This window comes from Capricornis sumatraensis, chromosome X (assembly GCF_032405125.1).
Source record: "Capricornis sumatraensis isolate serow.1 chromosome X, serow.2, whole genome shotgun sequence".
Taxonomy (NCBI): domain Eukaryota; kingdom Metazoa; phylum Chordata; class Mammalia; order Artiodactyla; family Bovidae; genus Capricornis; species Capricornis sumatraensis.
In genome coordinates this window covers 88,725,319-88,739,011 of record NC_091092.1, presented here as the reverse complement: position 1 = coordinate 88,739,011, position 13,693 = coordinate 88,725,319, and the positions used below count along the sequence as shown (strand labels likewise).

The following is a 13,693-nucleotide window of genomic DNA, read 5'->3' as shown; positions in this document are numbered from 1 at the left end:
GGACCTCTGATAATGAAAATCTTCAGGGCTTTATCAGTCATGCAATGTTCTCTTTGTGGGCAGCCAGCAGGGGACTCTCGCCAGGCTCTGCAGTCTTCTGAAACCCGCGCACACACAGAAGAGCACAGTGTACTTTGGGCAAGAATGTGAAGCTACAGCTGAGGTTGGACACCATTTCCTGGGAACACCCTTCTGCACTGATTCTTGCCCTTGCTGCCCTCGTCCCTCCTGCAGTCTGAACCTTGGGCCTGGGGTCCATTTCCTCCCCCGTGTAGGGGAAAGAAGGAAGAGGAGATTTGCCAGGGTGGCCTGATTCTAAGACTCTTCCTCTGCCTCCCCACTCTGGGTGCCAGGACACCACAGTGTCTTGAGAGCTTCAGAGAGAAGCTAATTTGTAGATGTTGCCTTCCTGAAAGGTACATGATTGTCAGGATCTCAGCTCGCTCAAATTCCTGGCTAAAAGCGGTGCACTGCTCATAGTGAAGCTTCATCTTCCAATGTCTTCCTTCCTTGCTTTCAGAAGGCTCACTTTCACCTAGAGCTGATCTCTCATGCCTCCTCCATCCAGGTGGCCTCAAGTAGTCTCAAGCTTTCAGTTGAGTTCAGCTCAGGCACTCACTCGTGTCCGACTCTTTGAGACCCCATGGACTGCAGCACACCAGGCCTCCCTGTCCATTACCAACTTCCGGAGTTTACTCAAACTCATGTCCATTGAGTGGACATGATGGTGATGGTGTCCATTCACCCATCTCATCCTCCATCGTCCCCTTCTCCTCCTGCTTTCAATCTTTCCCAGCGTCGGAGTCTTTTCAAATGAGTCGGCTCTTCACATCAGGTGGCCAAATGATTGGAGTTTCAGCTTCAGCATTAGTCCTTCCAATGAATATTCAGGACTGATTTCCTTTAGGGTGGACTGGTTGGATCTCCTTGCAGCGCAAGGGACTCTCAAGAGTCTTCTCCAAAACCACAGTTCAAAAGCATCATTTCTCTTGAGCTCAGCTTTCTTTATAGTCCAACTCTCACATCCAAACATGACTACTGGAAAAACCGTAGCCTTGACTACACGGACCTTTGTTGGCAAAGTAATATCTCTGCTTTTTAACACACTGTCTGGGTTGGTCATAACTTCTCTCCCAAGGAGTAAGCATCTTTTGAATTCATGGCTGCAGGAGGAGGAGGAGGAGCATCTCATCAGCTCTTAGCATCATCTGCAGTGGTTTTGGAGCCCCCCCCCCCCCAAAATAAAGTCTGTCACTGTTTCCACTGTTTCCCCATCTATTTCCCTTGAAGTGATGGGGCCGGATGCCAGGATCTTCGTTTTCTGAATGTTGAGCTTTAAACCAACATTTTCACTCTCCTCTTTCACTTTCATCAAGAGGCTCTTTAGTTCTTCTTCGCTTTCTGCCATAAGGGTGGTGTCATCTCCATATCTGAGGTTATTGATATTTCCTCCTGGCAATCTTGATTCCAGTTTGTGCTTCCTCCAGCCCAGCGTTTCCATGATGTACTCTGCATATGAGTTAAATAAGCAGGGTGACAATATACACACCTTGATGTACTCCTTTCCCTATTTGGAAACAGTCTGTTGTTCCATGTCCGGTTCTAACTGTTGCTTCCTGACCTGTGTACAGATTTCTCAAGAGGCAGGTCAGGTGGTCTGGTATGCCCACCTCTTTAAGAATTTTCCACAGTTTGTGGTGATCCACACAATCAAAGCCTTTGGCATAGTCAATAAAGCAGAAATAGATGATTTTCTGGAACTCGTCTTGCTTTTTCGATAAACCAACGGATGTATCCCTCCTGTTTTCCAGGGGCCTCGTACAAATGAAGACTTCTCCGGACAGTGTACGGGAGTTCATTTGCTCCACACTCTCATCAGCTCTGAGCATCCACTGATTCTTCCATTTTCGACTTTCACGTGTCCATTGGGAATGTTCACCCCTTTTCACTTCTCGAAATTTGTAATCCCTGGAAAGTCAACGGTCTCAAAATAAATTGAATGTGTTTGCCTAACCCCACACTAGGGCAACTGGCCTGGAAAGGGACTGCTGTGTCCCCCTCAGGTGTGAGAGTCCATTTCTGACCAGGATGTTGAAGTGTTGGCCTCTCCAGGCCACAGGAGTGAGGATGTGCCAGGAGGTTGGTGGGCAGTGGCAGGCCTCAAAAGCCTAGGGTGACCCTCAGGGGCAGGGAGGCCATGAGGGGTGGGGTTCTGGCTCAGTGAAGGGATTTGGAAAGCTGTATATGTTTCCTGAGTGATCAGGAGTGGGGGTGTTTGCAGAGAGGAGTGAGAGGTGGGGGTGTCACCTCATGGCACTGTGAATCCCTCCAAGGCAGTGGCAACAGACTGCAGTGGTCAGAGCACACATTTGGGCTCAAAGCATCCTGGGTTCCAGTCCCAGCACTGCCACTTCCTGGCTGTGGGACTCAGGGCAAGTGTCTTCCCTCTCAAGAGCCTCAGGGTCCTCATCCATGGAATGTGCCTGGTCATCTGCTCCCTTGAGGCTATCTGGTGATTGACGTCAAGGCCATGCGAGACATTGCATGCGAATCATCAGGAACTGGACACAAGGGAATCAATCGGTGAATGCTTGTCCATCAACAAGTGTCTGAGGAGTCAGAGGGCACAGGCCCGGGCTGGGGAGAGATCTGCGGGAGCTGCCAAGGTGCACGTACACCTCTGTTGTGGCTTTTGTGGTGGGGGACCCCGTGGAACGGCTGAGGCTGGGGATGGGAGGGAGGCCTGCCTTGGTCTCATGTCTGCCCTGCGGTTGAAGGTCGGCCACCTCTGCGGTGCCAAGCGTCAGTTTCTGGGGGACTCAGGGTCTGTCCCCGATCCCTGGGACCCGCCTTCCGCTTTGCTCCTGAGGCTGCCTCTCTGCTCACTTCCTCACTCCCCACCCGGCTCTCAGCACACCCGCTGCACGGTGTGGAGGGGCAGGAGCCAGGTGAAGATATCCATGGGGAAGGGGTTGGAAGGAGAGAGAGGTGCAAGCCTGGAGGCCCGGAGGGGTGGTGACTTCCCCAGCATCCTGCCTCTGAGAGCTGCTCTCGCCTCCTTTCCAGATGAGCTGCCTTATCTCAGGTGCCTGCGGTGCACAGTGCTCCAGCTCACACCTATGGCTTGTGGTGAGTGCCCCGACCTCGTCCATGAGAAGGCAGGTACCTACTGAGTGCACAGTAGGATCCTGGGAGGTCTCAGGTTGAGGGAGCCAGAAATAGTCCAGTGTCACTCATCACACCGGAGCGGGGTTCCCCAAATCCGGACCATCAACCCGGATACCTGCACCTGGGAGGGGACTGAATCTCTGTCAGAATCAGAGTGTCCACGGGGCGAGGCATCAACCCAGCAGCCAGGGAGGCAGACAGCAAAGCACCAACAAATAAGGCAGAAACCCACATGAAGCCTGTCTTTAAGGGAGGGGTACACACAGAGCCTGCCTCCTGGGGGTACGGCCCAGGCCATCACTCGGAAGGGGGCACTAGTGGTGGACTTCTGCTGCCTGCTTGGGATTCTTACTCATTTTTGAGCCAAGTGATGGGTGTGTTTGCTTTCCACTGGGTCTGGGTCAGGATCCAGGTCTGGTTGAGGGAGTGGAACCTGTTCTTGGGGCAAAGAGGCAAGCAACGGGTGGCTGGGCAGGGGGGCTGCGGTCTTTACACTACTCTCTCCTTCCTCTTAACCTGGAGCCTTGTCCTCCAAGCTGTGGACATCACTGAGATACCCAGAAAAGCCCCAGATGGCCCCTTCCTGCTACAGAGTCCTTCCCAGAGTTCCAAAGTGTCTCTGCCCTCACTGTCGTCTGCCTGGGGAATGAAAGTTTAGCCTCAGCCCCCTCAGGGATCGCACAGCCCTTGAAGACTCAGGGACCTAGGCTGGCCTTGGCCTCACTGGGAGAGCCCTGCTTCCATGGAGAAGTACCCTGGAGCCTCCCGAAGAGCCTCGGGTCATGGTCATGGGCAATGGGCCGTCCAGGTCTGCCTGCAGCTTTCTCCCATGAAATAGGCTGTCTTGCCTATGATGGTTTCTCCTCTACCTGCTGGAGGTGTGAGGATGTCACTGGGAGGCCTACCTCGCTGTCCTTAGGACTCGGGAAGAGGGATGAGGTCCTAAAATTGTGTGGCTGATGAGGGAGGGAATCCTGGACAGCGACTCCAGAGATGGGGCGGGGCAGGTAGGTCCTGGGGGATGTCTGTGGAGCCTGTCCCTTGGTGGGAGGGACAGTGGCACCAGCTCTCGGCCCTCCACCCCACCCTTGCTCCTGTGAATCGCCACTATGTTTGACTAGGGGCACACAGCGTAGGAGATCATGAAGCTGTGGACCGGAGCCTGTGGAAACTCATGGCCGCCCCCCTTCAGGGGCATCTCTGTCCTTCCCAGCACCGGACCCACCCACACCTGCCTGTCTTTTAGGCAGAGGCGGCCCCCGCCTGTCCCCGTGGGCTGCTCAGAGCCACACCTGCCCAGGAAAAGGAGGAAACATCTGACTGATTTCACAACTTTAATGTAACACAGATACCCAAAACACGACAGCACGAGAAAAGCACACAATGAAAGCAGGAAGGGCATAGAGTGCGTCATCTTGCATGCCATCTTCCACGGACGGGGAGAAGCGGGCCTGGAGTGCTCTGTCGGGGACCGGGCAGCGGAGGCACTCTGGCTCGGCGGGGGACTGCCGCAGCTCCTCAGGGCTGCCTGGAACCAGGAGACACAAAAGCCGGAGTAGAGGTGTCAATGCATGTGAGGGACAGCAAGGACAGACTGAGTGTCTTGTCAGGCTCTCCTCGTTCCCCCAGGCCACCCCAGGCCTGCGCCTGATACCTGCCAGCCCCTCCCCACCCCAGCCTCCAGAGTCCCGTGTAATGACCTCCAATCTTACTGAATCCAGGAGAAGAAGCTGGCACTGGTTCTGGCAGCGTTTCTGGTCCGGATGGTGGAGCTGGTGCTGGGGCCATCGAGCATGCTGGCGCTGGCCGCGCCATTGGTGCCACTGCTGACACCAGCCCTCCAGGTACCTCTCCTGTTGGCACGGTTGCTATTCAGAATGTACTGATGGTATCTGGCCCAGAAAGCAAAGGGGATCCTGGACCAGGCGTCGCCAAAATCTCCGTCCTCATCCCAGGTCAGGAGCTCCACCTGGATATCGTCCCAGCTCCACCGTCCAATCAGAGCTTCCTCCCCGATGTTCATCTGGGCCCTCATCTGGGCCCTGGCATGCTCCTCGGCCATATCCACATCCATCGTCTTGAAAGCATCATCCACAGCCTCCAAGAAATGAGCCCTCCATTCCCGGGGGTCTCGGTTCTGATACTGCGATGGAAGCACAGCAACCGTTTGCACACTTACCCTACCTCGCTCAGCACCCGCTTCCCGCCTTTCACTCACTTAAGTGCTTTGCGAAGTCATGTGAAAGACCCACACGACTGAAATCAGGCTCCCGTCATTCCGTGCCAGACCTGGGATTTCACCCCGTCCACTCCCTACAGCCTGCGAACTGGTGTCAGTGACTTGGGAACCCTGCTGGGCCTTGGCATCCTCACTGGACAAACGGCGTCAGGAGGCCGGGACCAAGACACAAACCAGGTATGGGGAGATGCAGCCAGAACACGGGCTCTGCCTTACCTGGGCGATGAATCTCAGCACCCTCATCTTGCTGGTCTCATGGCAGGCGCGCAGACCCCAGAGGAACTCATACTCGGGTGGGCTGCTATTGGGGACCTTCTTGTATTCCAAGTACCTGCGTGAGAGAGGACAACAAACCTCTGCTCGCAGACAGGCACACCTGTGGCTGCTCCAGTGGCTCCCAGGTAGTTCCCTCCCAGCCCCGAGGCTGCAGCTCAGCTGCTGCAGGAGGCCTGCCCTGGCCCTGCACCCCCTGCCCCCCCTTCCACACCGGCTCCCAGGGTTTCTGCCTCCTAAATGGAGGGGCTCACACCCCTAGGCCACCTGTCTTGCCCAGTAGGCATGGGGGGGTGCAGGGGGCACGTGTAGGGTACTTGTTCAGAGGAAGGCCACGAGTTTTGTGCCCCTTGTCACAATAACCCAGATTCCTGCTGGGTCTGGTGTAAGCAGGAGCCATTTCTTCAGGCTCCATGCTCTGAGCACAACCCACCATGGGGCTTGTCCGTGACCTGACTGAACCCTGGGAGAATCCATCCTAGAAAACGACTGTATGGGGAGAAACAGTCAACCAAGAGTAGGGGACTCCACGCATACTCCCAAACACCTGTGAACGTGTGTTTGTGGGGCGGCAGATGGACGAACATGCACACGGGGGCTTTGTGAGGGCACAGGAGATCTCCAAGCACTGATGATGGGGTGAGCCTGGGCTAGAAAATCAGCAGGGCCAGGCTCCAGGCCCAGATGGGCCTTACCCCAGTCAGGGCCATGATCAGGTTTTCACTCTCTGAGTCCCAGGCCCGTGAGATGTAAAGCCGGGACGCTGCCTACAGGGCAGGTGCTGAAGGAGGTGGGGGCTGTACTGTCCCACCCGGTGTTTACAGACCGCAAGTGCTCCCTTTCCCCAGGCCTCCCTGGAATTGTCCCCGTGCCCCCGACACTCGCATCCTCCCACCCCACACTCGCATCCTCCCACCCCACACTCACACCAGACACCCATCCCTCTGGTGTTAAAACACGGGCCGGGGAATGGCATCCTCAGCCAGAGCAGCACCCGAGGAAGGCCTGAGTGGGGGGCAAAGATACTCACTTCTGCTTCACAAAGTCCTCTGTGATGAGTTTCCTCAGATCACCAAGGAATGGGTGCCTCACCCTGAGCGCAAGGAAAGGAAGGCATGACTAGAGAGAGTGGCAGTGCCTGGGTTGGGCAGGAGCGCTCCCAGCAGGACTGAGGGCCTCCTAGCCCGTGAGGCATCCTCACGGACGCCTGGGCTGGCAGCAGAGGCCAGGCCGCCACTTGTCAGCAGGGCCCCAGGGAGGGGCTGGATGGAGCCCCGAGGTCTGCTGGTGTCTCTGAGGTCTTGTGTGGGAACAGAGAGGGCACACGGGGCAGAAGAGGGCTCGGGGTTCAGGACCATTTCCCCACGCACCCTGGTGCAGCCTTGGCGCTCTACCTAGTCCAGGATGCCACGCCCCACAGAGACCGCTAGGCCACTGCAATCCCGGGGCCTCCTGTGCCCAAGGACACACTGAGGACCGGGAGCCAGGAGACCCCAAACATACCCGGGGCGCAGTCCCATCTTGCGGAGTGCCTCCCAGAGGACAGCTGTGAGAAGAGATGAGGTGCAAGAGTTTAGCAGACGGAGGGAGGTGAGACGACGGGCAACCCCCCAGCTGCCTGTCCAGCCACTCACCCTCGCTGGCGCGGTTGCCATTCATGAAGATGACACCCAGAATCACCAAGAGGAGACTCAGCCTGGGAGTGTCCTTGGTCCTGAAGGCATAGAAAGAGGGATCCTGTCCAGCAGCCATTTGCCCAGGTGACCACAGCCGGCTCACCCAACTAGCCTCTCCCACACTGCTGGGCTACAGGGCAGTTCCTCCCACTCTGTATGGCTCGCTATACCTGGTCCAGACAATTCCTTCCTCGGCCTGAGACTGAGGCCCTTCATCCATCAAATGTGGATGCTAACACCTCTTTCCCAGGGCTCTGTCGAGGATGGGGTTAGGCGGGGAGCAGACGATTGGCAACCCTGAGACCAGAGGCACACCCTGATCTTCCCTGCCCGTTGCCCACTGCATCTGGAGCACGACTCCACTGGAGACCCCCGCCCCCCACTCTCCCCTTTCCCCGCCCCATGCCCGAGGCCCACTCTGCCAAGCCCTGGCTGGGACCTTAGCAGAGAGAGGCAATCAAGAAGCCTGCTTTCCCAGGAAGACAGGGGCACGGAAGGGTGGGCAGGGCAGAAACCCAGAGAGCCGCAAAGCCTCGCCCCAAGCTACTTGCCCCTGCCTGCCCTTAGCTGCTCAGCACTGCTAACTCTGGGTGGGAGCCGTGCTAGGCCCCCCGGCCCTACTTTCCCATTTCTCGAGAGGAGGGGCCAGGCACCACCAAGGAAGACCACCGGCCTCCTGTGCTTTCTCACTTTCCCAGGAGGCGGGCTGACGAATCCCGTGTGCAGACGAGAATGTACAGGTGCTCTTCCTTGTCAATTTCCTTCAAGTGGATCCCGAACTTCTACAGCGGGGAGAAAACGGAATGTGAGATCAAACATCCATGCCGGGTGTCCTGCAGGCGGTCATTCAATTCCCTGTTAGAACTCTTTCTTGGCGGGGAACCCCAAGCCCTGGAGGAGGAGGGAGGGGAGAGGCCATGGAGGAAGTGCCCTGTGGGAGCAGTGACACTGGCTGAGACAACGGGAGCCACCTCAGGAGACCACAGGCGCTCAGAGAGCACGAGCGGGAGGAAGGAGGGGAGGAGGCTTGCAGAGGAAGCTCCCAGGTGCAGAGGCCGGGGAGGGCTTCCCTCCAGAGCATGCAGTCCGGCCCCTGGGCCTTGAGGGGATGCAGAGGGGGGAGGCAGGCAAGGGTTCCCTGCTGCTCCTGCTCCACAGAGCTGCCCCCGGCCCCACACCCACCTTTTCCAGAGTGTACGTTGCTCGTTCAATGATCTCAGGGAAGTGTTCGTCGTATTCTCGGATGACGTCCTTCAGCATGTCTGCAGGAGGGGAGGGGTGGGCAAAGCCCCAGGGCTGAGCAGCAGCCACAGAGCTACAGCCTTTCCGTCAGCCCTGCTGAGGGGAGCACGCTCAGGACCCCACAGCGTGCCAATGGAGCCATCGGCCAGGCCCGATCTGTGTGTGTTTGGCGGGGAGAGGGCATCTGGTGGGAGGCCCGCAGGGCAGGGTGGTGGGAGGGGGGAAGGACAGAGTTCAGGGAGAGGGCAGAGGCTGCCCACCTGAGCGCTTGATGGGGATCTTCTTGTAGTCTTTAATCATCAGATATTTCACCAACTTATTTGCCTGGAGAAGGAAGAGCGCACGGGGAGATCAAAGCGTGGGTGACCTCAAAGAACTGGCCCGGAAGGGAGGAGAGGAGGGAGACAGGGGGAAGGGCAGGCTTCCTTCTTACCCTCTCTTGCAGAAGGGTCACATTGCGGGGTGGCAAGCACAGCACGTGCCTTGAGGGTACCTGGGACCTCAGGGCCATGGAGGGCCGAGGGGCCGTCTGAGGCCGCGCAGTCGTCAGCAGGGGCTGCGATGCCCTCCAGGTTGGTGGGACCGCAGGAGGCTCTCTCTCCTCCTCGCTGCTCTCATATTCGTCATCCAGGTGCTTGGACTGTACCATTAGACAGAGGAGAGACTCAGGGCGTCCAGGCTCCCTGAGTCGCCTGGCACACATCTTAGCCAGAGCAGGTACTTGGAAATAAGGGTAGTAGATGACACGTGGATGACACGTGCCCAGTGCTTACTAAGTGCCAGGCACTGAGCCAACCGCTTCTCCCCCCAGGCCCAAGGGTAGGGACTACGTGGAGTAAAAACATGCTGGTAAGCTTGGCTTGGAGAAACATGTACAAGCTGAGAGAAGAGGGAGGGGGAAGAAGAGGGAGAGGAAGGGAGGGGAGGAGGCAGAGAGCTGAGAGGGCAGAGAAAGCAGGGGAGCGAGGAGGGTGGGAGAAAGCAGGGAGGTCTCACCTTCTTTGTCCTCTTGCCTCCCATTCTGGCCCAGGGCTCCGCACTCTGCTGCGAAGTGGCAGCTGCACTCTCAGGCTCAGGGATGCTCGTGGCCATCTTGGCCTTGGCGGCAGCTGCCGCCACAACATTCTGAGGCTCCACCCAGCGAGTCTTGGCGAGAGCCTTCCCGGACTTGGTCGTCTTGGGCCGGGTGGCCGCCCCCTCCCCGGCAGAGGCTGCCTGGGTGCCCCTGGAGGCAACACTGGGGCCCTCTGTGGCAGCCTCTTGGGCCGGGGCAGGTCTCTTGGGGCGTGGGAAGGCCATGCCACTGACACCTGCCGGCTGGCTGAAATCAAAGGCGTCATTCTGACCCAGGAAGGCTGTCTTGGGCCGGGTGGCATCCATCTCACCTGCACGCGAGGCCTGGGGGAAAGCACAGGCCGTACTAGGGCCCTCGGCCGCAGCCTCCTGGGCCTGGGAGGATGTCTGCGGCTGTGGGGACCTTGCTGGAGCCCCAGGGGCAGCCATCTCGCTGTTGACTAGCATCTGGGAGCTGTGCGGAGAAGCGATGCTTGTCTCAGGGGTGGCTGCCGGAGCCTGGGCAGCAGATGTCATGGGCTGGGTATCGCCTCCTGACGCCTGGTGGGTGGCCACCGGGTGGTGGTTAGTGACCACCTGATTGTAGGTGGCACGGGCAGCAGTGGCAGCAGCCCGAGCAGCTTGGTTAGAGGCGGCGGCCCGGGCTACGTTGGCAGCACGGGCAGCCGTCTCATTGGCAAGTGTTTCTGGATCCATCCGAAATGCCTCCAGCAGAGTTCTGGCCAGCACTGGGTTTTCCAGTTCCCAGGGCTCATTCTGCAAGACCAGGGAGGGGAAAGGAGGGCAGGGCAGAGCAGGGGAGGGGAGGGCAGGGGAGGGCAGGGCAGGGCATGGCATGGCAGGGGAGGGGAAGGCAGATAGCTCTACACAGAAAGCTCCCCCTGTGTTGGCCAGCCTCCGACCAGCCCCCGGGCCCCCCCTCCGTCCCCGCCCCGCTTCCCCCACCCCCACCCCCCGCTGCTCCCAGTAGGAGAGGGAAGGTTTGGGTAAGCTGGGCAGTCCTTCCCCCTTCAACTCCAGCCCTCATCGGCCCCCTCCTCCCATCCTCCCTGACGTCACAAGAGAGAAGGCCCAGGGCTAGCAGGTGGCCGAGGAGGGGGCCTCACCGCTAAGATGCGAAAGCCTGGACCCAAGCTCCCAAAGGCTCTGAGGATGCGGATGTCAAAGCTGGTGAGGGCACCGTAGCCTCCGAAAGCACCAAATTCTTCATAGTCGTTGCCTTCAACCATGTCTTCCTCCCCGACTTCATCACTACCCTCGTCCATGTCTTCAACGTTGTACCCTTCAGATTCCTTGCGGTAGCTTCCCTCTGCCATGCTGGGGGTCCCAAGGAGAAGAGGGCTCAGCCTGAGAGGGATGAGGAGGCCTCCTCAGGGGGAGGGGGCGGGATCCAGCAGGAGGCGGGATCTCTCAGGAGGTGGAGGGCTGCAGTCACCGGGTTCCCAGGCAGTGTAAGGTTGGGGCGGGGGTGAGGGCTGCTGGGGTAGATTCCCTCAGAGACAGAGCCCTAGGAGGACAGAGGAGGTCGGCGGAGACCCTGCACCGAAAGGGGAGTTTAGGTCACACAGGCTCCCCAGACCAGCGGCTGGATTGGAACAAGGGGTGGACTGGTGAGCTTCAGTCCAGAGAGTCCCAGAAGAGATGCTTTGAGAGAGGGGAAATAAAGCGCCTCGATTTAATGGCTGGAGCACGGGGCCAGGATGCTGGGGAGGAGAAGGCATGAGAAGGCTCAGACAACGGGGACTGCTGGAAGCTCTGGGAAAATGAATCCCAGCGACCCTCTAAGTCGCAGTGGGGGGGAGGGAGGGATTCAGGTGATTCAGGTCTAGGCTGGACTCATACAGGAGTGCTCACGAGGGATGGAGTGGGGTTCCGGGGCGGGGGGGGGTGGTCCTCGGACTAGGCGAGGCTCGAACTGGAAGCGCTGGAGGTCTCAAAGGCCAGGATCGCAACTCGGGGAAGGGGGCAAAGCCGTCAGTTGGGTTGCACCGATCTCAGAATGGTTGGAGTGGGGGTGGGGCCTCCGCGCTAAGGCAGCTCAGCACGGAGCACACGCGTCCGGTAAAGGTGTTCAGATGGTGGGCTCCGGTGTTAAGCAGGGCTCGAATCGGGGAGCCTGGGTCTGGTGGCCGTGGTGGGGGGCGGCTCCTTTGTTGACCACGGGTCTAATGGGGTTCAAGTTCTGCGTGCTTGGGCTTTGTTCACATCCGGGGGCGGGGGTGGCGTGGGGAGGAAGGGCACAGCGTACCCGGTTCCACTTGCCCTCTCCCGGTCCTGTCTGGGGCTGGATCCTTACCTTCCCTGGGGCTCCAATGGCGTCCGTCCTCAGCACCAGGAACCCCGCAGCCGCGCCCTCGCCTACTGCTGCCAGCACAGCAGCTCCCACCACCCCGCCCCTTTTCTCCCCGCACCCCCCCACCCCCCGCGGCTGGGCAGCCTGCGCATGCGCGGACCCCTCCAGCCGGCCCGCTCTCCCAACAAAAGCCTTTTCCACCAGGTCCCCTGTGCGCATGCGGTTCCGCCAGTGGGTGGGCGGGGTGGGGTGGGGGCGTTTTCTCCCTCCCGCCAGATTCCCCTCACTGTCAACCCCTCCGCCCCCGCGACACCGACCGGGGACGCGGGCACGCGCGCCCTGTATTGCGGTTCCAACCCATCCATCACATACCCTCAGTCCCCCCACTTCTGCACAATGCTTCTCAGCCCTGCCCTCCCCCTTGCCTCTAAGCTCCTCCGGTGTGGTCTGGAATACACTGAGCCCTGCTTCCCCAGCATGAATGACCCCTAGGTCACCAATACAGAGGTCTCTAGGCCGGTGGGTAACTGCAACGGGAGAAATGGAAATGGCGAGAGGACACCAGTTCCCTGTGTGTTCTCCTCCACTATCCCCGTCTAGGGCCCCCAGACACACTGGGAACATCTGCTTCCCCAGCCACTCTTCGGGCAGCTTGTGTGTGCTGGGCATTATCTTCCTCTCACGGCAGCCCTGGGAAGTGGATGTCAGCACCCCCATTTTACAGATCAGGAAGCTGAGGCACAGACGCATTGCCGTGAACTCACTCGACAAGGCCGCAGAGCCAGTGAGGTGAAAATGCAGCATTTGGGCTCGGGTCTTCCTGACTCCAAAACCCGTGTTCCGTTAGCACTGGCCCCGGGGATCGAGGCACCCTCCCCTCTCCAGTTTGGGCAGCAGATCCACTCCACCTCCCCTGCCCTGTGAACATCTGTCCCAACAAACCGGGTTTCCCCTCTCTGAGACCTAAGCTCATGCTCTGCATCCCAGGGGGAACAGGTAGGGGGCCCCAGGCCCACCCCTTGCCTGCTCTATATGGGCCCATCCAGGTGTGCGAATTGCTCCTCGGGGTCCACTCCCTGCTCTGACTGTCAGGCCCCTTCGCTGTGAGTGGCACAAATAGGCTGTCCCTGAGGCCTTCCTGGTGCCCGCTGGAGCGGCCAGGACAATCAGGCACTTGTGTGTCTGAGTCATGGCAAACCCTGATTCAGAGTAAATGTTTGGCCTGGTTCCTTCCACGGCTGGGGCCTGGGGCAGCTGTGGTCGTGTGGATAGAAGCTCTCAGCTGGACTTCCAAACTCCAGGGACAGAGTGCTGGGTCAGTCTGTCGCTAGCTGTGTGAGCCCACTCCGGTCACTGGACAGCTCTGAGCCTGGTTTCTCAATATGCAAAATGGGAAGCAAAAGGAGAACTTACTGGTGTCCCACCCAAGGGCGCACATGCTCCAGAATCACTGAAGAAAATCCTATGCTCCCATTTCAAATTGCACCTCTTTTTTTTCTTTTTTTTTTTTTTTAAACAAACAAACATAGTGGACTTTTATATTCATTTTTCTATCAGCCTCTCCAGGACCCCTGTGTCTGAATGGAAGCTATTGCTAGGACCAGAGCTTTTACTCTCCAGTGACCAACATCAATTCTGCCTGGCTGGATGGCTTTCCTCAGCTGTTGCATAGCAACCTTCCTTGTCAGCTAGCTGCTTGTGTCTCTCAGCCCTTCTTGTGTAACACGT

The 13,693-nt window shown here is 58.5% G+C and overlaps 1 protein-coding gene and 1 non-coding gene across 2 annotated transcripts; both read right to left on the bottom strand.

Moving 5' to 3' along the window:
• Positions 1-4,567: 4,567 nt before the first annotated feature.
• Positions 4,568-10,988, bottom strand: LOC138070924 (melanoma-associated antigen D4). The gene is made up of 12 exons (XM_068962290.1): positions 10,779-10,988; positions 9,595-10,428; positions 9,032-9,238; positions 8,859-8,922; positions 8,539-8,618; positions 8,047-8,138; positions 7,315-7,394; positions 7,184-7,226; positions 6,711-6,773; positions 5,624-5,738; positions 4,869-5,311; positions 4,568-4,696 (listed from the first exon to the last, which is right to left on the bottom strand). The coding sequence occupies exons 1-11, from the start codon at positions 10,986-10,988 to the stop codon at positions 4,877-4,879; spliced, it is 2,223 nt and encodes a 740-aa protein (XP_068818391.1). The 3' UTR covers positions 4,568-4,696; positions 4,869-4,876.
• Positions 5,985-6,111, bottom strand: LOC138072099 (small nucleolar RNA SNORA11). Its single transcript, XR_011144249.1, has one exon. It is a non-coding gene; the product is annotated as a small nucleolar RNA SNORA11 (small nucleolar RNA).
• Positions 10,989-13,693: the final 2,705 nt, after the last annotated feature.